The sequence below is a fragment of the Cotesia typhae genome, unplaced genomic scaffold (genome assembly GCF_013202065.1).
Source record: "Cotesia typhae breed Kobodo isofemale line unplaced genomic scaffold, CoteBio_Ctyphae contig_4, whole genome shotgun sequence".
In the NCBI taxonomy this organism is placed as follows: Eukaryota; Metazoa; Arthropoda; class Insecta; order Hymenoptera; family Braconidae; genus Cotesia; species Cotesia typhae.
In genome coordinates, this window is record NW_027423748.1 from 7,786,015 (window position 1) to 7,811,299 (window position 25,285).

Here is a 25,285-nt window from a genome sequence, read left to right on the forward strand (position 1 = left end):
AAAACTCGTTTATTACTCAGTAATTGAGTGGATTATCAGAATAATTAAAATCTATTATTACTCTTAACTAAGTACTGAAAACAATTGAAACAACACTAGCACGCATACGAATTAGAGACCGGTGATAGACTAACGACAATGCGCAAACTGCTGCGTAATTGTCTCAAGATGATAGCGCGAGCGCCTGATTGGACGGAAAATTTAAATTTCATTGGCTATTAAGCGCGGGTTCTTTAAAATTATTGATGCAAATAAGATTTAGTTCGATGACGTCTGATAGAGAGCAGCACCTACTGAGGTAATCACTGTTTTATTATTTTATTTTTATTATTATTTCTGTGCATCAATGTTCTGGTAGTATTAACCTTAAAACTTCAAAAATAACAAGTTGTAAGCATGGCTGAAACAAAACAGTTTTTTTCTAATGCTACGCAACGATTATTTAGTAATTGGACAGCATTGCGGGTAAGAAATTTTTTTCAGTTTATTTTTTTTGTGGTTTTATTGCTTAATTAATTTATTTTTCATTTTTTAACAGTTGGTTTATCAAAACACCTGATTTATAAACACGTGATTTTCTCGGTTGAATTTTTATGGATTTCATGCACCAGAGTTATTATTTTTTTTTTTTTATAAACTGCTTGTTATTTTTAAAAAAAAATATGATACTGAAATTGAGAGACATCTGATAATTTTAAGAATTTTTTTTAACAAACAAATTATTGCAAGAAAATTTTAATTAAAAATTTCATCTTTCGAAGCTCTAAAAAAATAAAAATGAGATTTTTATAAATAGTTTATTTTCCAGAAAAATCAAAAAATTGTCTCCTAACATCAACTTCATAAAAAAATTGTTATTAATATTTTCCAATATTTATTAAGAAAATTTATGGTACAGTAATATTCAATCTAATAATTTTATGTTTCTTATTTTTTAAATTAATAAAAAATAAAACTTCCTCAATAATAAATTTAAAAAATTAATTGTCAATTCTCAGTTATACTTACAATAAAATTTTATTGAACAAACAAGCTGAATAAAAATATAGTAAAACAAGAATTGCTTACTTGACGCCAGAAATAGAATTGTAACATTGCCAATTTTTTAATTAAAACAATAATTAAATTATCTATTTAAAATGAGAAAGTCTACTTGAAATAGTTACATCTTTATTGGATTTCAACTCAACTCAATAATTATTTTACTCATCTTTAAAACTAATTAATAAAGTCTCTATAAAATGCCTTACTTTATTAGTCACGCAGATAATCTTGAAGCCACGTTTGAATCAAGTATAAAAGCGTCCTCACGTTTTAATTATGTCGAAAACAGCTAGAAACGAGAAGTGATTAAAGTAACTTCATTTATTACCGAATAAAAATAAAGCTGAGTCAATATCACTTATTATAAATGTGACTATTTGATTGCAAGTGTTAAAACTAGACAATAACATTGTTCTTCATCAGCAGTATTTAATTTAACAATTGATTTATTTTTTCAGATGGCTATTGAACATGGTCATGGATCTCAAGACAATGCCAGTGAATTAATAACTTACATTACCAATTTCATTTACGACAATGGTTAAATCTTCTGTCAATGTAATATTACTTCAAATTAATTAGACTAAAAAATACTAATGATAATTATTATTTATATTTAGAGGACCTATCGACTGATGAAGTGGCCGAGGAACTAGCTGATTACATGTCTGATGAATTCAACCTCTCATTAGAAGATGAGAGTGAAAAACAAATAGCCAGCAAGTTGTTGGAGCTTTATCAATGTTGCTGCCAAAATATTGAATTAGCTCAGTCAACTGTAGATAAATTGCCAGATTTAAAGCCGTGGATTTTGTCACGAGAAGAAGTCCTGATCCAAAGAAACCAATTGCATAATAGTAGCACAGTTGAACAAAAAATGGAAACCGATGAAGCTAGTGTTGCTGCAGGCAGTGACGATGAGTGGACTACAATTTCGAGGCGGAAAAAATAAATAAGTATTTTTTATTATGAAAAAATTTTTAATTTACTATTGAACACTCGATTTTTTTTTTTATTTTTAATAAATTGTAATTTATTTATTATTATTATTATTATTATTATTATTATTATTATTATTATTAATATTATTAATATTAGTAGCAGTAGATGAAAGAGGAATGGTACAAAATTTATTTGGCTCCCATACTGTCTCAACTTTCACATCTGATTCTTTTTGTTTTTCGTTTGATCCACAAATGCTCAATACCACTGGTAAAAATAATAATCCATGAAATAATCCAAACACTACTACTGATGTAAAAAGCTAAAACAATAATTATTTAATATTAGTACTTGAACTTAACTTTTGTAAAAAAATATTAAAAATTTAATTTTAAAAAAGATTCAGTGTAAACTTGAGTAATACAATTATTTTAAATACTTAGGATTTATAAATAAAACCTACTTTGAAAAATGTGCTGAATAAATAAGCTCTACTCGCTCCGAGTAAAACAAAGGCCAAGAAGGTACTTAAACCGCCATTAAACACTGCAGGACCTATTGCCCCAAGTGTAGCTATAGATCTCTTAAAAAAAAAAAAAAAAAAAAAAAAAAACAATGCATATAATTGGCAATAATTTATTTTATAATTGCTTAATGTATAACATTAAAATTATCATTTTAATTACCATTTCTAGTGCCAGTAACACGGGTAAATTCTAGTCCAACATGAGCCGCATAGTCAACAGCTAATCCAGCGCACATTAGTATTATAATACTCGATGAAATTTCGACAGTCAATCCTAAATAATACAATGATCCCAATAGGTCGATTAGGGTAAATGCAACACAACAAATTACCCAGAAGGATACTTTTATGTCACGCAACAGTATTAGAGTTACTAAACTCACTGCTAAAAGTTCCAAACACAAATTTCTAATCAACTCATCTCCAATTATCTGTAAAAAAAAATATATTTTTATAAGTATTAGTTACAGATAAATTAATGATTAAAGGTCGTAAATTTTAGGCTTTAAGATAAATTTAAGTGAAAATAGGCTATAAGACTAGTAGATTCAGTTAATTGTCAGATTTTTTTACCTTATTTGTAGTCCAAGAAATATATTCCTGTGAAAATATTGCAGCGTGTTCGATGCCTCGCGTGAAATCAACAGATTTAATGGTCTCACGTATAGACCGCATTGCTTGTAACTGTTCAACCGTTGTATTAATATGAATATGTTGAATTTGGAATTTCGAAGTCTTTAAAAAAAGCAATAATATTAAAAAATCATTAACCTATTTACTATTATTATAAATAACCAAATTTCTTAAATAAATTAATTTTTACCGTAATATTATAATCAACTGTTGGCAATCTACTAAATTTCATATCTTTAACATAAGACTGTCCTTTTCTCGTTAATAAATACTCAGATAATGACCCGTAAAATTCATCTCTGTCAATTTCTGCATTAAAATAATAATTAAAAAATAATTTAATTAAACTATATAAATAAATAGTATTAAAATTAAATTAAAAAATAAAAAAAATTAACCATGTGTTTTATTATTTAACCACTTGCCGTAAGCAATGAACCATGGATCCAGAGTTTTGTTATTGATAAATCGATTTTTAGCAAGTACGTTAATTAATTTACCAAGCGCTTCACGGTCCTCGTAGTAATCAACTCCAGCTAAATAAATACTAGCTCTCTTGCCGTACTTAGGAAAATACTCAATAAGTTTATTATTAAATTTAAGCGGATAAGACTCTTGATTTAAGTACAATAATGGATCATAGTGTTGTCCTAGATTGTGAATACCCCAGGTATTTATAATAATCATAACAATAGTTATTAAAATAATAAATATTTTTATTTTAGGTCTCATAATGAAGGGTCCGATGAATTTTTCAAATATTATTTTCTGTAAATTCTTCTGGCTGCATTCATTGGGTTTCCAATCGGTTTTAGATTGACAGAAACATCCGTCTCTGGTCATAGCTAAACGTCTTTCATCCAACACAAGGCAACTGACAAAAAACATTATCTCAAATATAAAAAGAAATAAAATTCCCATTGTGGCAAACATACAAAATGATGATAAAAACGGCATAACTGTGGTCATTCCAATGGCAAATGCTATTATATTTGTCAATGACGTTGTGGTTATCGACATACCGGATTGCTGGAGTGCTCGAGCAATACGTTCGGGTATTGTTACATTTTTTTCGCTCTCAGTTAAGCTGTCGAGACTTTGAATAATGACAAACATGTCATCGACACCTATACCCAGCAACACAAATGGCAGAACAGAGTGTATTGGTCCGTACATATATCCTAAGTAAAAACAAACACCGAAAGCCGATAAAATGGCTTGACCCACTACCGATACTCCCAGCAATGACAGATAAATTCGCTGCTCTACGGGATTACATTTTCCTATCATTATTACAACGTACCCAACAATAATAAATAAACCGTAGCACAGTATACTTATGTTATTTCTCATAACATCGTTTAAACAATCGATAAAACTTCTTTTTGCAACAGCATAAATTTTCATGCCTGCCGGCAAGGTGCGATTTGAATATAAAGTTCTTGAAATGAACTCCAGCTCCCATTCTGGAGAATGTATGTTTGACTTTTTTAAAATCCAATTTAAAATTGTTGCTTTTGCTCCAATTACTCGCCCGTTCTCATCGTACTCTACTTTTGATAGCAATGGTGATATATCCGTTAGGATATTACCTTTATCTCTGAAATATTACATTTTTTTAATCAATATTATTAAATTATTTTTTTTTTATCCATTACACTGGAGAAAAAAATATATCTTCTTTTATTAAAATGAACTTTTTAATTAAATTTATTACTTATTACGGGCTTAAGTAAATAAAAATAAAATAAAAAGAAAATTAATAATTAATATTCTTCATCTTTCATCTAAAAACAAGTTCTTGAATAAGAAATATTTTTTTTTCCTTCAATGGATAATTATATTACTTATAATTCATAATAATTATAATTACGTTTCACGTAAAGCAGCAGTCACATCTTCAAGAATTTTATCTTTTGTCAATTGACCCAAGACGTCACTTTCATTTTTTTTCCAAACTTTTAATATCGATTGGTAAATACAACTATCGCCTGATAGAACAGCTTTCAAAGGTTGAAATGCTTCAATTAAAAGTTCATCTGTTTCATTTTTTAATTTTTTATCTCCGTTTTCAAACCAGGTAAGATATCTAATTAATTAAAATTTAATTATTCTGCTATAAAATTTATAAAAATAAATATATTAGATTCTTACTCTGCACATACATCATGCCACGTTTGATTCTGGACAACAATACTCTTTACACTCATTTCAATTTCATCTATCTGCAGTAATAAATTATTTTTTTTTTTTTTTTCAGCCAAAAGTTATCTTCGTTATTGAAAAAAAAAAAAAAAAAAAAAAATTACCGCTTGAAGTACTTGAGGGTCTAAAACATTTGGAGCAGTAATAATGATACTTTCGTATCTAAGGTCCTCGTTGAAGTGTTCCTTGACCCAGGCAGCATCTTTCCGTACAATAGAGTCCACAGGAATGAAGGATTTAACTTCATCGATTTCTTCGCGCCAGAACGATAATCCGGGACCGCAAACTCCACTTATACACAAGGAAGTTATTAACCAAACCCAAGGTTTATTTCCTATGCTCAAGCCTATTCTGAAAATTAAAAAAAAAAAAAAAAACTTACTTACTTTATCTTAACTGTCTTTCCATAAATATTAAATTAAACAATAATTAGCTAACTTTCGTGGTAATAAAAATTAACTGTTTATTATATTATTTTCAGGATAAATTACCGATAAAATATTTGGTCATAGTTGAATTTAAAATTAACTACCGAATCGCGATAAGTTCTCCACGTGGAAGTCGGCGATTCGCGCGGGCTCTCCATCATTATAGCACAGGGCTCGATAACCAAATGTAGACTGAACGTACAAGAGTTTCAGAGTGTTTCAAACCCTGTTCCAAGATCATTTATTAAACGTAATCTAAAGTAATTATATAACATTCATTGTCACGGTGATCACACGTTACGATTTAAAGCCGACTAAAAAACGTGGGCGTTTCTTCTCAACCATCAATAAGCTTTGTTCGTTCTAATTTTTATTTATCAATTTATTTATTTACACTTTTATCATTTTTTTATTTAAAATTATTTTTAAAAACGATTTTTATAAATAAAATTTTAATTTTAAGTAAAATTATAGGTCATTATTTACAAGTAGGATCCACTATTTTAATTTTCATTTTTTTAAACAAAATTTTTTTTCTTGAAAATTTTGATATTTTTTTTTTTTAAATCCATAAAAAAGTCAATTAAAATTTTAAAAAATTAATTATCACAATTTTAACAAATTTTCAAAAAAAATTTATAAATTTTTTTGGAAATTGTTCGTTTTTTTATGTACTTAAAAAAAAATATATATATATATATATATATATATATATATATATATATATATATATATATATATATATATATATATATATATATATATAAATTAAAAATATCAAAAAAAGATTAAATAGAAATTTTTTCCAACTTTTGAAAAATTTAAGAAAAATTTTAAGAATTAAAAAAAAATGTAAGAAAATCTTAAAATTGTCAGTTACAATTTTTTGAAATTGGGCAGGCCGCCCACTTGTAAATAAAACTAATTACCACATTTTATTGTTCTAATGTAAAATTTCTTTAAACTAGAAAAAAAAAACTCTTAACAAAAAAAAATATTTTTTTGTTATGAAATTCAGATCGGAATTCGTTTCATTTCAATATCATAAATTATTATTTAATATCATAGCTTTAAGCTAAAATTGCCTCTAAGTGAATTCGGATAAATCTTTTATTATTGTAATTAAAAAATCATAAAGGATTTAATAAAATCCACTTAACCAATCAAACAATTATGAATTTCATTATCCAAAAAGCTTTTAACTTTTTTTTATGAGCATTTTAACGCCTCGGTAATTGCGGTCATGCTGCAATTACCCAGTTTGTGTGTCGTAGACACACGCGTTCTAAAAGAAAATATTTAAAAAGCAAGTTGAGCTAAAGAGGAAGACTAACTAACGGTAACAACTGCGAACGGCACGCGTCTGAGTAAATTTTATTTAAAAATTTTTTAAATCTGAAATCTATACGTTTTATTCTTAAATTAAACTATTGTCTAGTTTTCTTAACAAAAAAAAAAAAATTAAGAGGAATTAAAAATCCAATTAAATAAAAGAAACCCGGTGTTGATACACTTGACCTAAAGAAAAAACTTTCTTCGACAAAATTATTCGGGTAATTCGAAAGTGACCAAGAGTATAAATAAAGTCCGGTATTATTAAAAGTATGTATGTTTTTTTTTTATGTAGGTAAGCATCAAGTAAGCTGAACTAATAAGAAAGACACGGTGACCGGCGTTACGATGGAAATAAATAGTAGGAGAAGAGTTTGAGGTGATCAAGGAGAACTGGCAGTGCCGGTGGTTTGTTGTAAGTACAATAAACGTGTGTCAAGCATAAGATAAAGCGCTAATACTGAGTTGAATGTTGAATTAGAGAATATAATAACAAGTTTAATAAAAGTAGGGAGTTCATAAGGTAGTGTATATAAGTATATATCAAGAATAACGTAATAAAACTTGTACGCCTTTCTCATCATTCCGGAACATGATCCATCCCATCAGTGTTTCAGACATCTCTCTCCCCGATGGACGTGTTCTCGCAAACTCGTTCGTTTTACTCAAAGATTAATTCGCGTAATATAATCTGCAAACAAATTGATTGATTGATTGATTGAATAACAACTAATACGTGATACTTATACTTACAGGACAAATCTCATCAATATCAATAATCAGGAATAATAAAGTATTTCTACTGGAGTAGAAACAACTGGGATTACAATTGATTGTATGGAAGTTAAGTAAACGGAGCATCCAAGTGTCTCATCAAACGTGCGTGATTGATTAGATTTAGTTTATTGAAGAGCTGACGTTTGCGATAATTTAACAGTACGGTAAGTGTGATGGTGATGGTAATAGTGATGGTGATCATTCGCTCGTCCGTGATGCCCTGATAGAACGAATTACGAGCGGACATCTAGTTCATACACGCTCATGTTCACTTGATTACTGATTTATTACGCGATTACATTAAACAATCCACGTTTAGTCAGTCGCTGTTATTGATTGATACTCAATATCTGATTCACGTGCTCTTCTCGACACTCTGACACGGGTAGACATTTGAGAAATTGCTCCAACTATGCACAGTAATGACCTAATCACATCATATTTCCTTCAACCTGTGAAATTTATTTTATTTTGTGAAAATACTAATATTATAAAGAGGAGAGATTTGATTGTTTGCATCGAATAGGCTCTGAAACTATTCAACCGATTTGCAGAATTCTTTAACTGTTGGGAAGCTACACTATCCCCGGGTAACATAGGCTACATTATAAAAATAATAATGATTTTATTTGTATCACATTGACAGTGTTTTACAAAAATATTTTTCAAGTAGAAAAATAAGCAGCGTAGTCATTCTATTTAACTTAGTTTATATGGTTTACATACACTGAAAAAAAAAAAGTTAACTTGAATCAAAAGTAAAATTTTTGAACCAAGAAAATAATTTTGAAGAAGCTCATTGTTTTGAATCAAGTAAAATTTACTTAAACCAAGAAAAATTTCTTAGTTTAACAATTTTTCTATTCAAACCAAGAAGATGAAATTCTTCAAAATTATTTCCTTAATTCAAGTAAATTTTTTTTTCTGTCAAGTAATAAATGAAATTAATTTTTGGTACATATATATATGGCTATATTATATTAATTTTAATTTTGAAATTTTTATTAAATACCCGTGCAAAACCGGGGAAGACTGATAGTAAGTTAATAAAGACGATAGATTTTCCGAATAATAATTGTATTAGGTTTTTTATGTACATATCTGATGATTAAATATAACGGTTTTAGAAAGTCATTGACTGGGCGACGTCTTCTTACAGGTCGCTCAAGTTCGCTTTAGCTCTGGGTCATTGGTTTAACATTTCTAGGCCTCTAAAAAAGTATGAGGACATATAGGAACTTATAATAGGTAGATTAAATGTTACGTATACTTGTCATGCCAAATGTGCGCGCTTTAATCACGCGATAACGGGATTTCATTGTTGCTTTTGTTTTTATTTAATTATTTAATTACGTGTTTTTTTTTTTTATATCATTATTTATTATTATTATTATTATTATTATTATTATTATTATTATTATTATTTTGTCACTCACAAAGATTTAGCGGTAAAATAATTAAACATTTGTTAGAGTTACAGTAAAGAAAATAAAAACTAATCAAATAAATTGCTATGTTAAAGTCGTGAGATAGATTTAAGATTAGTTTATTTTTAATTTACAAATAAGTATTTTTGGTTTACATAAATAATTTACCGTAATGAACTCAATGCTCAAAGTCTAAGTGCGGTAATGATTATAACGAATAAGTTTAGCGCTAACACTGCCGTTACGGTTCGATTATAATATAATATAAATTTTTTCAAGCAAATCTTAAAATCTAAGCGTAAATGGGTTGAGTAAAATATTACAAGCTTCGTAGAATTGAAAAGCAAAAAATAAACATTAATTTTTCTTCTTAATTATAAAAAAAATTTTTTTTTTTTTTTCGTTCATTAAAATAAAATTTTTTGGTCTCGATCTGATTCTCAACAGAGATGATTAATTAACTTAATAATTATTAATATTGAAGGTAATATTCTTCAGATCTCAGCCAATAAATAAATGCTCAGGTTATTTAAGATCCGTAATTTATTTGAATTATTTTACAATCTCAGACTATATAAAATTACTGAATACATCATAATTTTTTATAAAAATTAAATTCCATAAAAATTAATTTACAGTACATAAATAAAATTTCTATAAAAAAAATTACGTTTAAAAAATTAATAGATGAAAATTAAATAAATTTAATTTACAATAAATAAATAAAACAAAATACCTTCGAATAAATTCATACAGACGTCAAAGTCCAAATAAACATGCACCGTATTACAGTCACATAAAAAATTATTATTAATATTATTATTGGATTAATTATAAAATTACTGTATGTATTTTATATTTCAGGTACAATGCGAAAGATAATTTATTTGATTTTTTGGATCGGCGTTTGTCAAGGGCAATTAAATTACGAAGGAAATCCATTAACTGAAAATACAGAGTACACCGCTGATGAGACACATTACCATGCAAATTATGACAAGAGAAAATTAATAAAACAATTAAATAACAATACAGCAGACATAAATGTCACGACAGGAATTCATGCGGAAAATAACACCAAAAACACATCAAGTATTTTAATTAAACCGGGATCCACTGACAATAATGACGATCAATTACCAAAAGCGGCTAGTAATTTAAATCCAAGCCCCGCAGGTACATTGAAGCTTCAAGTGTCGCTTGTAAACCCGTCAATCAAAGTACACGATTCTACGGGTAGTATGCAAATGAAAGCGCGGCAATATCCGCCCGATCAAAGTAGAAATTTCAATAAAGTCCAAGTCACGTCTAGACAAATCGGGTCATCCTCATCAGTCATCTCCAATGAAGCGCTTAATAATTTTTTGAATTCACGAACTCCCGCGGAATCTCAGTTTGCTTTGGATAATTACTTGCAATTAACTTCGTCACAAGTTGATGCACAAGAAGTCCGTTCCGTTAATGTAAACGTTGATAACAACAGCAACAGCAACAACAACGTTAAATTTTATGAAGTTTTGCCATCATCGTCCTTAGTCGCCGTTGATCAGCAATTGAATACCGGACAGGTGGACAATGCTGTGTCTAATTTCCAGCCCGTAACAATGGCTGCAATTACCGATGTACAACCAGACCCTCAAGTCTACCAAACATATCCGCTGTGGCATCAACCGGCCCTGCAAAATCGGCATGATTATATTCAAAGACGTCGGCCTTACTACCGCGGAGGAATGGGCAGATATCGGCAGCGCATACAACCACGTCTTAGCCATGGTTACGTGGGAAAAGGACCAGGACTAGGTCCTCCACCGGTACCAGTTGGATTAGGTCCAGCTCCTATGGGTCTAGGTCCTGGTCCAGTAGGATTAAACTCTGGGCCCGGTCCAGTGCCTTATGCTTCTAAACCAGAAATAATTTATACAAAACCACCCGGAGCTAGTCTCGCGGCGTATCCACCCGGACCAGTTAATAATCTTCCTTATGAAGATGCAAGTGCTCATTTCTCAGCTCTAAGTCATCCACCTCCACCCAAAGACAATGTTTATTACTCTCAGCTCTATGCCCAGTCCTATGACCCGCATTATTACAACTACATCGCTAAGACGGGAAAAATAAAACCCTGGCTTTATGGTAAGCTCGGTCGCCAACCGGAAGAGACAAGTTTTTGGGGTGAATTATTTCAAAGTTTTATGAAACATGGAATGAAAAATATGATGAATCCAATGTTTCTTCTGGGGCTCTCTATACCCGCAATTACGCTTATGCTGTCAGCGATAGTGCCTAAGCGCTCTTTTGGTAGATCCTCGAATAATTACGGGGATTATTTAACTGAAGAAAAGATAAATGAGCTTGCGGAGAGAGTACGCAAAGCTGTCAAGTGCTACGAGAGTAATAAATTAAGTGACAAAAGTAATTGTTGGTAGTTTTTTTTTTTTTTTTTTATATGTATTAATTAACTAATTTATTAATTATTTATTGTGAATTTTAAGTGCAATTTTTATTAGTATCTTTGAATTTCGTCTCTCATCACATTAACTCGATCAATCGGATCACATATTCAATGGATTTCGCTACTAGCAAGTACCTCATACAAAATATCCATGCTACAGTTTACATAGTTGCTATAAAATGATTATTGTTAATTGTGATTACAGAATTACGGATTATTGCAAACTATTGTGTTCTACTAACGCGAAAGTGAAATTTTATTATTTTTTATTACTTGTGGATGTAATTTATTTTAATATTCTGTGGATTGGATGGTAGATAACGCTATTGAGTGAATGAATGGTCTCGATGAGTATAACATCGGGATGAGCTTATATCGTTAAAAATATCATCATTGGACAAAATACAACGTCATTGCTTTATTATTCACATTTTTTAAGATATAAGCTCATCCTCATGTTACACTCATCAAGAGCTTTCATATGAGTACCCACATGCATTTGTGATATATTTTTCATATATACATATATATAAATATATAAAATATATGAAAAATTGATGTGGGTACTCAAATGAAAGGTCTCGATGAGTATAATATCAGGATGAGGTTATATCTTTAAATATGTCAATAGTTTACAAGATACAAATTTACAAATTCAATATCAATAAGAATGGTATAAAATCTTGAAAAGGCATAAATTCAAGTCAAAACCTTTGCAATGTCACTAGAGTGAAATTTTATTATTTGTGGATGTATTTTATTTTAATATTCTGTGGATTGGATGGTAGATAAAGCTATTGAGTAAATGAATGACTAAGTTTAAATAACGCATCTGAGTACTGATTAAAGACAGAGAGGTTCAGGGTCGTAAACCTTGTGGTCAATTCGGCGCCATTTAAATTGCAGACTGTTCACGAATCAATTATTATAAAATTATTTTAATTAGACAATTTAAAGCCTAACCTATGGGTCATGAGATCCAGACATTACCTCTATTCTAGCTACAATTAACTACGCGGCTTTGAATTGTAATTTTTTTTTTTTTTTTTTTTTTTTTTTTTTTCATCTATTTTTAGATAACATTGACAAGGGACTTAAAAAATACAAAAAAATATATTTAGCGAGTTCGATATGGTTTTTAATTTTTTTTCGTTTTAATTTACATTTGCTTTTGCTGACTCTCTAATTAATTAATTAAAACAGTTTGTTCATTAATATAACAATGAGGTATTCTAATTGTTTACGGCAAGACAAGGGATGCTCTACATCCCGTCAATTATATACAGTCTACTAAAAATATTTTACAACTTTAATGATTATTATTATTATTTATTACTTTTTTTTTTTTTTTTTTTTTTAAATAAAAAATATATGTATTCTGTATATAATGTATAGTTGTCCGTTTGTAATTTAAATAAACTCGCATTTAAATTGCAAAAAAAAAATCTAATTGAAAGACATACTACTAAAGCGTAGTTACTTCAATATTTTTTTTTTTTTAATTGTTTACACACAATTCTACTTCATGTGACTAATTGGACGTTGATTACTTGCTTATAAATGGCTATTCAATTATAATCAACGATTATTTTTACTAAACATCCATTAATTATTGTTTAAAAACAATTGTATTTAAAATTTTCATAAATTTCAATAAGCCCTAGTAAACTTGTATATTTGCACCTGTCGATTCGATGTCAGATAAACGGTGTACGAAAGTTTGTACTTTTTGAACACTCGAATTCGATGAAAAAAAAATATTAAAAAAAAAAAAAATAGAATATTATAAACATTTGATTCTAAAAAATTCTTTGTTAAAATATTATACAAATTGCTGTTTTTAAAATTAATCTTGATCCATTTTTTCTTCTTTCAATACGAGATCGATAGCCTCACCTACGTCTTTGACAACGAAGGCTGGACGAGCTAGTCCACTCTCAAGTGGTAAAAAGTCCCGCGGACAATGCTCAGCGATGAATTCAGAATCCCTTCTATGGACTCCAGTCTCAACTAGAATACTGATGCATGCTTTTACATTTGGTGACACTAAATTTGTTCCAAGCAACGATTCTAGGCCACGAGACTTTGTTGCTTTTCCTTTTGAATATCTTGCCAAGAATTTGTCATACAAATTAGCACCAAATACGTCAGTATTTATATTGTCACTGAAACAATAAATTATTTTATAATATAAATAACTCGATATATTAGTCTCAATTTTTAATATACTTCTTTGCATAACAAGATAATAAAATACTAGCAACCTGCAGTCACTATGTGACTGTCAAGAATTACGAATTATAACAAATAAAATTTTGTTTAATTATGTAATGAGTTTTGTTGAAGTGTACTGTACTTTCTTAACTATTAACATTGATAAATATATAAGCTCATCCCGATGTTACACTCATCAAGAGCTTTCATTTGAGTACCCACATGCATTTTTGATATATTTTTCATATATACATATATATAATATATAATATATATAAATATATGAAAAATTGATGTGGGTACTCAAATGAAAGGTCTCGATGAATGTAATATCGGGATAACCTTATATCTTTAAAAATGTCAATAGTTTACAAGATACAAGTTTACAAATTGAATATCAACGATAATGACATAGATGATAAATATCTAAACTTGTTTTAAAATTACATTCAACATTTTCAAATGAATTTATATTTTTAAACCCAAAAGTTTTTTATAACTTTATTAGTTCTAATTATAAATTATGCTTATAAAAATTAAATAACTTACCCAACAGCATAAATAGTGTCAATATTATGATCGATTCCAATTTTCTTAGCATGATTCATAATCATATGATTGGCGTGATAATAAGTAATTTCGCTAGGTTTGCCAATAAGTGCGGTGTAAATTAAATCTTTGCCAGTAACTTTTTTATACAAAGACTCAAGACAAACCAGAAAAGCTCCATGTCCATAACGAGGAATCGGAGCCTCTGAGACCCAAAGTAAGTCCATATTGCAAGCAAGCACGGGAATATGAGGATAAGGAATTACCGATGGCAGTGCAGAGGGCATTCCTTGAGTCATCAATAGATCGACCATCAATTGCAAGGGTGTCTCCCAAGTTGTGGGCTCGCTCAGCAAAACAATTCCTTCGATCGGTTTAAAATTACGATCTACTGGCCCGCATGTAGGATTTCTACGGTCTTTATTAACGTAATCTAAACTCGGAAAATTCTTAACTAACTCGTCAATCGTAACTGTTTTATGGAATCCTAACTCCTTGGCAATTTGTTTTATAGGACCCTGTCCGGAAATGAGAACTCGCTTATCGTGAAACTGCTTGAACAAAGTAAAAGGTGAGTGAGCCAGAACCACTTGATCTTCGGTTATTTCGTAGCCGATCCATTTTGATAGATCCGCAGCTTTTTCCGACCGCAATGCGTTCCCGCTGTTTGTAACAAATATCGTTGGGATTCGGAATTTTCCATTGCTATCTTTTAAACGCTTGAAAGCCTCTGGTACTGGTGGCAGTACACTTTTACCACGGACTATGACACCGTCTATGTCGAATATCAAACCGAACTTCTGTTTCGGCTTTGTACTAAAATGCTGAAAAAAATAAATAAAATTAATTATTTTTTTTATTAACTAGAATTTGAATTTGCGCGCGCAAACGCGCGCCTAAATATAGAGTTTGCATATATTTTCATATTTATGATATATTCGACCAATCACATCACGAATAAATTGATGCCACATACATTTCATCTCAATTTTATATTAAAGAAGAAAGAAGATTAATTATACACGGTAAGAACAAGATTACACTGGATATCATCCTAGATTATAATGAGTGAAAAAAAATTTCAGATAGTATCTAGTATAATCTGGATTATAATTAATATAATCGGGGTTATAATGAATATAATCTGGATTATAATGAGTATAATATGGATTATAATGAGTATAATCTGGGATGATATTCAGTGTCATCTTGTTCTTTCCGTGTACTTAATTGATCTTGGCTTGAAATTTATTTGCTTTTTTTTATTTGTATCAATCATTAACTAATCGCACGTGGCGAATAATAGACAAGGCGAAAGTATTTTTGTATTAACCTTGGCCCACTTTCTACCAAGACATTAAAAATAAATATTTTTGACATGAGTTGAGATAAATAAATAAAACAACAGTTCTGACATAAAAAAATTTTAATTTTTGTCATGTAATAATAGAAAATAATTGATAATTTTTTCACAGAAAATAATTGTTAAATTTTTTACATAAGAAAAATTACCACGTCTATTAATTAATTTTTTGTGTAATAGAATTGAGAAATATTTTAACTCCAATTGAGATAAAAAAAAAATCAAAATAATTAAATTAAAAGTAATTAAACTTACTTGAGCTCCAGATAATTTTCTAATTTCCAACCGCAGCAATATTTTCATAGCCATTATTAAAATTTTATTTTAAAACTGTACAAGTAACAAAGAGTAATTATTTAAAGTTAAATCAGTCAATTATTTATCAATACTACAAAGCATTTTTTTGTTAAAAAACACTTAATTAGACATTTTATCTCTGTAAAATGTATGTGTGCGTGGTTTTATATGTTGTTTGCATATATGTAAATATACAAGAGTTTATTAAATGAAGGTGATGTGTAAACTGTTAAATTAAAACAGAAACAGAATAATTTACTATTCTGTTTTCAGTCGTCAGCTGACGAGAAAGTTGAAATAATTCATCGTTACGTGGCGCCAATAATTAATTTTTAAAAATCAATACCCGATGGTACGACAGATTTGAAAATTGGAAGATAAAACTAACGCCATCTGTATTTAATAAAAATAACTCGCTGACAAATAAAATGACTTTCTATTTTATTAGCGATTAACGAATTAAAACACAAAGAGATTCAGAAAATATGTATAAATGTCAAGTAAAGTACATATCTTAATAAATATGTACATTTAGCTCGTGGAAAAAGGAGCTGTCAATTCTTGATATTAAATTTACTTGTCAGAGGATCAGTTGGTGTACTGGTGCTGACAGTCATAAATATTGATAACAGTACTCATTGTGTAGTAATAGTAATAATAATAATAATAATATTATGCAGCATAAATCATAATTAACAGAACAGGGGCGTGAACAAAAACACACGATTGAATTTGTAACCGTGATATTGAATGTCAATTGGTGATCAATGACAAACACTTGTAATCTGGATAACCTTAACAATAAGGAATTATCCATTATTTGTCACAGTTGTTTGAACTTAAAAACTTTTAGCTATTGTTATTGTTGTTGTAATTATAGTTTCAATTGTATCAGCAACCATTGTTGGTGCAGTTTAAATTCAAGAGCGACAGCGACAGAGAGTACGAGGATTTGTCACCTCGGACAGTCTCAGTAATTGCGTGATGCCATGAGTGAAGAGGACGATGGAGATGAAAGCGAAACAAGGTCTCGTAAGAGACTTGGATTTAACTCTTCAACCTCGCCCGATACCACGTTACAAAGTTTGGCTGCCTCTGGCTACTCAACAGGTAATTTAATACGTCACATTTCATTGTTTATTGTTTGTTTATTTATTAACAACGTTAATGACTAATCTGTGTATGATTGCAGCTACGGCTGAGAAGCCTTTATCAAATAATTGGCTACAATTTAGAGACAGATAAAAGTTTTGAAACATGCTGGTTCTATTTTACATTACATCGTTCGAGTATGTCTTCACCTTTGTATACTAGTGAACCAATTGACCATGTTAGTCCAAAATGGTCATCTTTAGAAGTGCCTACTTTACATGCTACTGGTCTCTCTACTGCCAATGGTATTTTTTTATCAATCATTTTTTTAAGAATTAGGTTAAATACTAGATATTTTAGACAATCCATACGGTAACTTCAACTCAGCTTTACTTGAAAATTAAGAACAGGATTGACTTTTATTTTTACAAGAATCATTTTTGTCATTCGAATAAAATAAAATTAAAAAAAAAAAAAAAAAAAAGATCGAAAAAAAGAGGTGACTTTCGGGAATTTTTTTGACAGGGAAAATAAAGGAATTTGAGGATCGGATTTTTTTTATTTTATTAAGAGTACATTGAAGATTATTACCCTAAATTTTTATTAAAAAATATTTAATTACTACAAAGTTATTAACAATCTCGTAGAGCACGAAAAAAAAATTCCCTCTCCATGGTCGGTTCGATAACTCAAAAACGGATCATCTGAAAATAAAAATCCAAATTGCTTTTTAATGTCAGGATGTAGTTATCAGTCGTGGCGACTAATTGAAAATTTTCTCACTATTCTTACTGTTTTTTTTTTTTTTTTTTTTTTTTTTTTTTTTTTTTTTTTTAAACCCGGCTAAAAAAAATCTTTAAAATAAAAAATTTTTAAATGCATATATAAATTTTTTAACTAATGCTATTTATTAATTAAGAGATATTACGACAAAATTCCGACATGAGGACCAATGCAAAAGATTAATTTCTATGAAATCTACCTATAAATTGTCATGTACTTAATGTCTCTTTATCGTAAAAATTTTATTTAAATAATTTAGTGCATAATCATACTTACCGTATAAAGTATTTGGGACGAAACCATACGCTAGTATATTAACATATGTCAAGGTTGTTAATTAAAATTTATTATGAAATGAAATTTAATTGGAATATAAAAGAAAAATGAATATACTAGATTTTACAAAAATGATTTAATAAATAAAATGAACTTGTATTTGAATTTAAAAATTAATCATTTATAAATATCGTATAAAAAAAAGTTTGTACTATCTAAACATCTATTATTTAAAAATTTTTTTATACTCGTATAACAACATACTGATTTTAATTTATTTTTTCTAAAATAGAAATAGTCTTACGACTGTGGAGAAGAACAGTAGCCAATGATCCGACAACCGACGTTACAGTATTCACCTGGGGAATATCATTCACAGGTTTAGTTTATATGGGACCTAAGCTCTCTAACAATTTAGAATCAATGTTAAGACACAATTCATTAATCTTCCACCTGTATGGTGGATTTTTTGTACCATCTTACTGCCTTTTCCATCCACCAGAATTTCGTAGATATTTGTATATGAGTGTCAATAACTCGGAGATTTGTGACAGTTACACAGTAGGCAAGTTGAGTAATCTACGAAGTTTGATGCAGTCGCTGAAGCAGCGAACTGAAAGTGCTCAAACTTTGCGTGACAGAATAGCTTCTGGAGAGAGCTTAGAGCCCAAGTTCAAACAGACGACGTTGAGCCGGCTGCTCCAACCGAAGCGAATGAGCAAGGAGAAGAAGGCGGAAATTCTTAAGATCCGTAAAGAATTGGAGATTGCCAAATTTAGAACAAAATTATTAGAACAAGAGAGAATTAGAAAGGCTGGAGAGCTGAGAGCGCTCAACCAGCGACATCTGAGTATTATGGAAGAGAATCAAGATCTGGGGTCACTGCTGATGGAGCGTTATCGCGAGCTCCATAAAGACATGGAACGGCTGCGTGAATGGAAGCAAAACCACATACAGATGCGCGAATGTTTTGTTCAAACATCAGCCCAGCTAGCGTACCGTAAACGTCAACTTATGTCTGATTTGAATTTTATTTATCCAATAAGACAAGAGTCGGAGCGTAAGTTTACCATTAGTAATGTACATTTACCAGATAGTGAAGAATTGGATACTGTAAACGATACTCAGACGGCTGTCGCGCTTGGTTACGTCTGTCATGCAACTCAGATCATCGCCAACATACTCAATGTTCCCACAAGGTATCCAATTATCCACAGCGGCTCGCGCAGCAGAATACTAGATCATATTACCGAGAATTATCCATCTAAAGATCGGCGATCGCCTTTATTCGCGAGGAGTAAAGACAAAGTTCAATTCAACTATGGAGTTTATTTGTTGAACAAAAATATTGCTCAACTAAGATGGTACTGCGGTCTTCCTACCTCTGATTTACGCACTACACTGTCTAATCTAGCTTCTCTGATGAATTTGAAGCCAAGTCAGTCGCTGGACAATTCCAAGAGAACTTTCTCGGGCTCATCATTGGACACTGATAATAGTAATGGTAAGCAACACAATATATCACTGACTCCGCCGTTTCAGAAAATAATTATTGACAAAGAGTTGAAGCTGCATCGACCAATGAGGACCATGAGCCAGTTGAAAAATTCTAAAACAACTCTGGGTTCGTCTTTGGACCAAGGATTAGATAAACCCTCGGTTGCTCTGGTGTTGGGTACGGAAACCAAGCGGATTTGCAAGTCAGAAGAAAGTGCTATTGATGACAAAACGATATCGCTGTTTCGCGACAGGCTGAGTAACAGCAGCGAGGAGAATGTTTTCATGGGTGAGAAAGGCAGAAGGTTTAATAAAGAATCTTTATCAACGCCTGGGACTATTGAAACTGATATCGAGATAACGATACCCACGTCTATTTGTTGCAATCCAAAGTACGATGACTCTAATTCAAGGCAGAGAAGCTCGAATTCTATCAGCAGCTGTGAAATGGCTTTGAGTAGCTCGACGACAGACGTTGATAGACGCAGCAATAATCCTGGTGATAAAGTTAATGGCGGAGAGTATCCCTCGCTGGTCGAGGTGCTCGAGGCTACTTTAATGCGATCTGTTAATAATAGTTTGACTCATCAGCATAATTATCAGCAGTATCGGCGTGCTGACGACGAACATTCAAACAGTGCAATGTCGAGTGATAGTTCAAGCTCGGCGTTAGAGAAGACTGAAAATGAGAGAAGTCAAGAAACTTTGACGTACTTGAATGATAAAAAGAGTGTCAATGGTTCTGTTGGTGATATTAATAGTAGTGAGACACTATCTAGTTCCGTTGTGTCGCTGGTTGACTCTGGGAACTCGTGTCAGAGAGCTCAAACTAGGTCTGACATTGCTTCTAGTTGTCCGGAAAGTGCCAAATCTTTCTATGATGACAGGTAAACTATTGATTTAATCAATTATTATTTATAAATTTTTGATGAATAAATTTATTGATTTTTTTATAAATTTCAGCGATGTTGTGACTCAGAAAAATTGGAGAACTGAGTCAAATCCTAGCATAGAAACATTAACAGGGTATGAACAAGTAAGTTTTTTTTTTTTTTTAGTTTTCTTTTATATATAGATACTGTCATTCTAATACGTCGTATCCCACATTTAAAAAATTTTACAGCAGACGATAAAAAAATTTTGATTAAATGGGACTCAACGGATGAAAATATTTATTTAAAAATTATTATTAAACTGTTTGACCTTTAAATTCTTAAGGGGGTTTTCTCGTTTAGAAATTCGAAAAAATCGATTTTTTTTTGCACTACGAAGCGTCTTAAAAAAAAAAAAAAATTTTTTATATTTCTAAAAAATTCCGAACAGCTAAAAAACAAAATATATTTTTCAAACAGCCGTCATTTTGTGAAAAAATTTTTTTTTATTTTAAAACATTTGGTAGTGTGATAACTACACCCTTCCTCTTTAAGAATTATTAATTGTATTCCATATCAGGTCACTGGAAAGATTGATATCCTGCCATTTTTTCACCAGTCCTCATCTTGACGGTCTGTAGTTTTTGGAAATTTAATTTTTTTTTTTAATTTTATTAATGTTATGTACTCTTCAAATACCAATCAAAAACTTATAAAAAAATGGATGGTAAAAATATTTTTTTTTTTTTTTTTTGCGACCGAAAAAACACCTGAAATTCTGCCTTCTAAACGAGAATACCTCCTTAATATGACTTGTATAATATTTTTGTGATTCTATTTACCAAAAAAAGTCAATATCTCAAATTTTATGGGATACAACGTATTATAATGGCAGTATCGATGTCAATTATATTTTACTAAAACTTGATGATAATTATTAATGGTATTTAGGTTAAAAAGAGAGAAACTGTAACAGTTACATCTCAATCTCAGCCAAATAAAGTGCAAGAAGTGATAAACGATTATCGAACGTCTTCAGAATTTATAGACTCGATACGGCGAAGCTCGGAAAATGTTTTTGCAAGAACAGAAGCGTTAGCAAGTAAAAAAACAAGTTTTAAAGTTATGAAACCACGTTCGTAGATACATTTTCAAATGCATTCATTCTAGCAATATTTAGTTACTAAAACAATAATAATAATAATAATGATAATAATAATAATAATAACAACAACAACAATAAAAGCCTATATTTAGTTGTGTTATTTTCATTGTTATTTTAAATTAAAAATTTATTATTTTGTATTATGCAGGTCACTATGTTATAAATCTATATATATATATATATATATATATATATATATATATATATATATATATATATATATATATATATATATATATTTATTAATTTCAAAAAATATTAAAAGCACGTAGTTATGAGTGATTTAATTGTCAACGACTTAAAATTTTTTTAATAGCAACATGTAAGAAAATTATTATTCGAGTTTATGTAAATATAAATTATTTTGTGTTGTACAGACACATTAAATAATTAATAACGTGTCTTTAATTTATCCTGTTGTATAATTATTTATAAATAATTATTATCAATACAATTAATTCATTGATTTATAATTATTATTTCTAATGTGTGGTTTTTAATTACTAAAACTATTTTCTGACATTTTACTTCGATTTTTCATTGAGTCATTTTTTTTTTAGTATCTACTAAGTATTCTAAAAAAAAAACTTAACTGTGCTCGTTCTTATTTGATTGGCTGTAAAAAATTTTTTATTTAAAATCTCTTTAATTATTGTATTAATAATCAATTAAATACTTTTTTATCGCCACTAATAAATTTTTACTTCACAAATTTTTTTTTAATAAGAAAAATTTTTAAATTGTCAGTTACTGTGTTTTGAAATTGGACAGCCGTGAATTAAGATTGTAAAAAATTGATTCTAAAACAACATCTACTTATTTGTAACTTAAAAAAAAATCTTATTCTAATTTATTTCAAACTTCTCACTTCAAACCTTATCAATAATTATCTGATTGAGTATCAATAATTAAAATTATATCTATTTAATAGTATCAACTCCCACAAGATTGGCACTTACGGCCCACAAATTTTCGGCAACATCATCCTTCAATTCTACTTTCGAATCATAAATTTTGCAGTCACGGTAAATAAGTCCTGATTCTTCAGACAAAGAAGCATCTGTTGCGCAGTGTAAAACTGTTTGAGCGCCCTAATTAAATTAAATATTCATAATTAATATAATGACAAAGACTGATTATTTTTAATTTGGTAAATTATCGGTAATAAGGAATTACCTGATGAGCTGTACGTAAAAATAGGAGAGCAACTGGCGAAAATAATATGTAATGGAACCAACTGCGTTTGACATTTCGAAACAGTCCAGTATAAGCAAATCCAGGACAAACCATATAAACATTGACGCCTGAATCTTTTAAGCGCTTAGCTAGTTCTGTACCAAAGTATACATTGGCTAATTTCGAATTACAGTACCCAGGATTCATACGGCCTTTTGCAGGTAGCCCTTTTTCACCATTTAAATTCGAAAAGTCAATTACTCCGGACATCAATTTTGATGTAACAATTACAATCCTAAAATAAATTTTTCATGTTTAATAAATTAATTTTTAACTTTGAGAATTGTTGAAAATACCTGCTGGGTGCTGAAACTTTAAGCCTGTCCAAGAGTAAATTAGTTAATAAAAAGTGTCCTAAATGATTGACACCAAAATGAATTTCAAAACCATCTCTCGTCATCGAGCTGTTTTTTAATGGTACATAAACCCCGGCATTATTTATTAAGCAATGAATTTCTGGAAAGTTATTAAGTACTTGTTGAGCAAATTTGCGGATTGAGACCAAAGAAGCTAGATCCAATTCCATGGGAATCTAAAAAATAATTAAATTATTTATTACTTTTTCTTAATTTCTAGTCATAAGATATCCCTACTAATAATAATACTGAAGTTAACGGTCAGTTATCAATTTTAAAAATTTTTTTAATAAATTAATTACAATAAAAAAATGCTTCTAAAAATTTTCACTTGTAATTTTTGTTAATTTTTACATGTGAAACTTTTTAATTAATTTTTTTTTTTTTTTTTTTTTTTTTTTATAATTTAATTGCTATAAAATTCTAAAAAAATTTTTACTATCCATCAACTTCAGTGTTTTTACTAATATCATAAATGCACAGTAAAAAATTTTGCGTCAGTGCGTGAAAAAGTTTTGTTAAAAATTTTTATGTTAAATATTTAACACTTTTTTGCGTTAATTTAACACAATGAATGTAATAAATGTAAATTTAACACAATTAAAAATTTTTTTAGAATTTTATAGCAATTAAATTATTATAAAAAATATTATTAAGTTTCACATGTGAAAATTAATAAAAATTACAAGTGAAAATTTTTGGAAGTTTTTTTTTTTTTTATTGCAATTGATTTGTTAAAAAAATTTTTAAAATTGACAGCTGAACGCTAACTTTAGTATGATATACTTTTTATTGAAAAACAAAAATTTATTTTTTACAAAAGATAAAAAAATTAGAATCACATTGATTCAATTCTATTGGAATGTAAATGAAAATAAATTTAGCAGATATTTAATAATTTTTAGAATTTTATTTAACAAATAAATTATGGCAAAAATAATTAGGAAAAAAAATTGACATTTAGAAATTAAAAAAAAAAAATTAAAAATCCAATTTTTTGGAACTAATTTTTTTGTTAAATAAAATTTAAAAATTCTTTAGTAACTGCTAATTTTAATGTCATACAAGTGAAAATTTTTTTAAACAATTTTTCATTGTAATTTTGTTAAAAAAATTTTTTAAATTAACAGCTGACCGCTAACTTAACAATCATAGTATTTAAATAAAATTACCATTTCACCAGTGGATACATCCTTACGTATTTGCAAAATAGCATTACGTGCATTGTCCATGTCTCTACAAGCCAAAATAACACGAGCTTGCCTTCTGGCGAGTTCGCGAACAGTTTCCTTACCAATGCCAGAATTAGCACCGGTCACCAGGAAAACTTTTCCCTGTAAGCTGCTTGTGTCTTTACATTTTCCCCAAGTACGCTCACGGCATTTTCTCAGCAGTCCCATTATTACAATTATTGGAAACAGAATATAACACAACGAAGGCATGATTGTGAGATCTTTTATTTTACAGCAAATTATTATAGGCTAGTTAAAATCAACTAAATAATTATTTTTTAATATTAATAAATTAGATTTTAATAATTTTGTAACTGTCATGGATTTTAAATTTTATTATCCAATGATTTGATATTTTTAATTGATAAATAATTCATATAAATGTTTAATTATTTTAACTTACAACTTTTAAACATGATAAATATTTTTAACCCACAAATTCATTACAGAGCACTTTAAAAGGTAAATATAGATAAAGTTTTTTGACATCTTTCGAGTTTCCGATGAACTCATTTTCATTTTCAAAACTTTTGATTAACTGTCATTGATAAGTTTAATTGTTTCATTACTGATGCTTTCATTTTATCATT

General features: G+C 29.2%; 6 protein-coding genes across 10 annotated transcripts; 3 read left to right on the forward strand and 3 right to left on the reverse strand.

The window, feature by feature from the left end:
• Window positions 1–344: 344 nt before the first annotated feature.
• On the forward strand, window positions 345–2,087 carry LOC141527475 (pre-rRNA-processing protein TSR2 homolog). The gene is made up of 3 exons (XM_074242987.1): window positions 345–465; window positions 1,503–1,584; window positions 1,665–2,087. Exons 1-3 carry the CDS (start codon window positions 397–399, stop codon window positions 1,994–1,996), a joined length of 483 nt encoding a protein of 160 aa, XP_074099088.1. The 5' UTR covers window positions 345–396; the 3' UTR covers window positions 1,997–2,087.
• Window positions 2,076–6,219, reverse strand: LOC141526961 (patched domain-containing protein 3). Of its 3 annotated transcripts, none has more exons than XM_074242134.1 (10): window positions 5,842–6,219; window positions 5,455–5,701; window positions 5,300–5,370; window positions 5,019–5,234; window positions 3,544–4,745; window positions 3,336–3,454; window positions 3,086–3,247; window positions 2,673–2,943; window positions 2,450–2,571; window positions 2,076–2,308 (listed from the first exon to the last, which is right to left on the reverse strand). In XM_074242134.1, the coding sequence occupies exons 1-10, from the start codon at window positions 5,937–5,939 to the stop codon at window positions 2,078–2,080; spliced, it is 2,739 nt and encodes a 912-aa protein (XP_074098235.1). In that variant the 5' UTR covers window positions 5,940–6,219; the 3' UTR covers window positions 2,076–2,077. The 3 variants fall into 3 exon arrangements, with proteins under 3 accessions (XP_074098235.1, XP_074098236.1, XP_074098237.1); XM_074242135.1 differs by having other exon boundaries at window positions 5,455–5,696; window positions 5,842–5,898; XM_074242136.1 differs by lacking the exon at window positions 5,842–6,219 and having other exon boundaries at window positions 5,311–5,370; window positions 5,455–5,508.
• Window positions 6,220–7,379: 1,160 nt separating this feature from the next.
• Window positions 7,380–12,573, forward strand: LOC141527232 (uncharacterized). 3 transcript variants are annotated; one of them, XM_074242591.1, is made up of 3 exons: window positions 7,380–7,525; window positions 7,866–8,051; window positions 10,179–12,573. In XM_074242591.1, exon 3 carries the CDS (start codon window positions 10,184–10,186, stop codon window positions 11,735–11,737), a length of 1,554 nt encoding a protein of 517 aa, XP_074098692.1. In that variant the 5' UTR covers window positions 7,380–7,525; window positions 7,866–8,051; window positions 10,179–10,183; the 3' UTR covers window positions 11,738–12,573. The 3 variants fall into 3 exon arrangements, with proteins under 3 accessions (XP_074098692.1, XP_074098693.1, XP_074098694.1); XM_074242592.1 differs by lacking the exon at window positions 7,380–7,525 and adding an exon at window positions 7,601–7,633; XM_074242593.1 differs by lacking the exon at window positions 7,380–7,525 and adding an exon at window positions 7,746–7,764.
• Window positions 12,574–12,879: 306 nt separating this feature from the next.
• LOC141527234 (haloacid dehalogenase-like hydrolase domain-containing 5) lies at window positions 12,880–16,426 on the reverse strand. Its single transcript, XM_074242594.1, has 3 exons — window positions 16,145–16,426; window positions 14,527–15,350; window positions 12,880–13,928 (listed from the first exon to the last, which is right to left on the reverse strand). The coding sequence occupies exons 1-3, from the start codon at window positions 16,196–16,198 to the stop codon at window positions 13,610–13,612; spliced, it is 1,197 nt and encodes a 398-aa protein (XP_074098695.1). The 5' UTR covers window positions 16,199–16,426; the 3' UTR covers window positions 12,880–13,609.
• Window positions 16,427–16,743: 317 nt separating this feature from the next.
• Window positions 16,744–22,034, forward strand: Uvrag (UV-resistance associated gene). Its single transcript, XM_074242559.1, has 5 exons — window positions 16,744–17,296; window positions 17,379–17,583; window positions 18,630–20,721; window positions 20,798–20,870; window positions 21,658–22,034. Exons 1-5 carry the CDS (start codon window positions 17,192–17,194, stop codon window positions 21,847–21,849), a joined length of 2,667 nt encoding a protein of 888 aa, XP_074098660.1. The 5' UTR covers window positions 16,744–17,191; the 3' UTR covers window positions 21,850–22,034.
• Window positions 22,035–22,325: 291 nt separating this feature from the next.
• LOC141527205 (retinol dehydrogenase 12) lies at window positions 22,326–25,131 on the reverse strand. Its single transcript, XM_074242560.1, has 4 exons — window positions 24,636–25,131; window positions 23,404–23,639; window positions 23,048–23,342; window positions 22,326–22,962 (listed from the first exon to the last, which is right to left on the reverse strand). Exons 1-4 carry the CDS (start codon window positions 24,903–24,905, stop codon window positions 22,792–22,794), a joined length of 972 nt encoding a protein of 323 aa, XP_074098661.1. The 5' UTR covers window positions 24,906–25,131; the 3' UTR covers window positions 22,326–22,791.
• Between the last annotated feature and the right edge of the window lie 154 nt (window positions 25,132–25,285).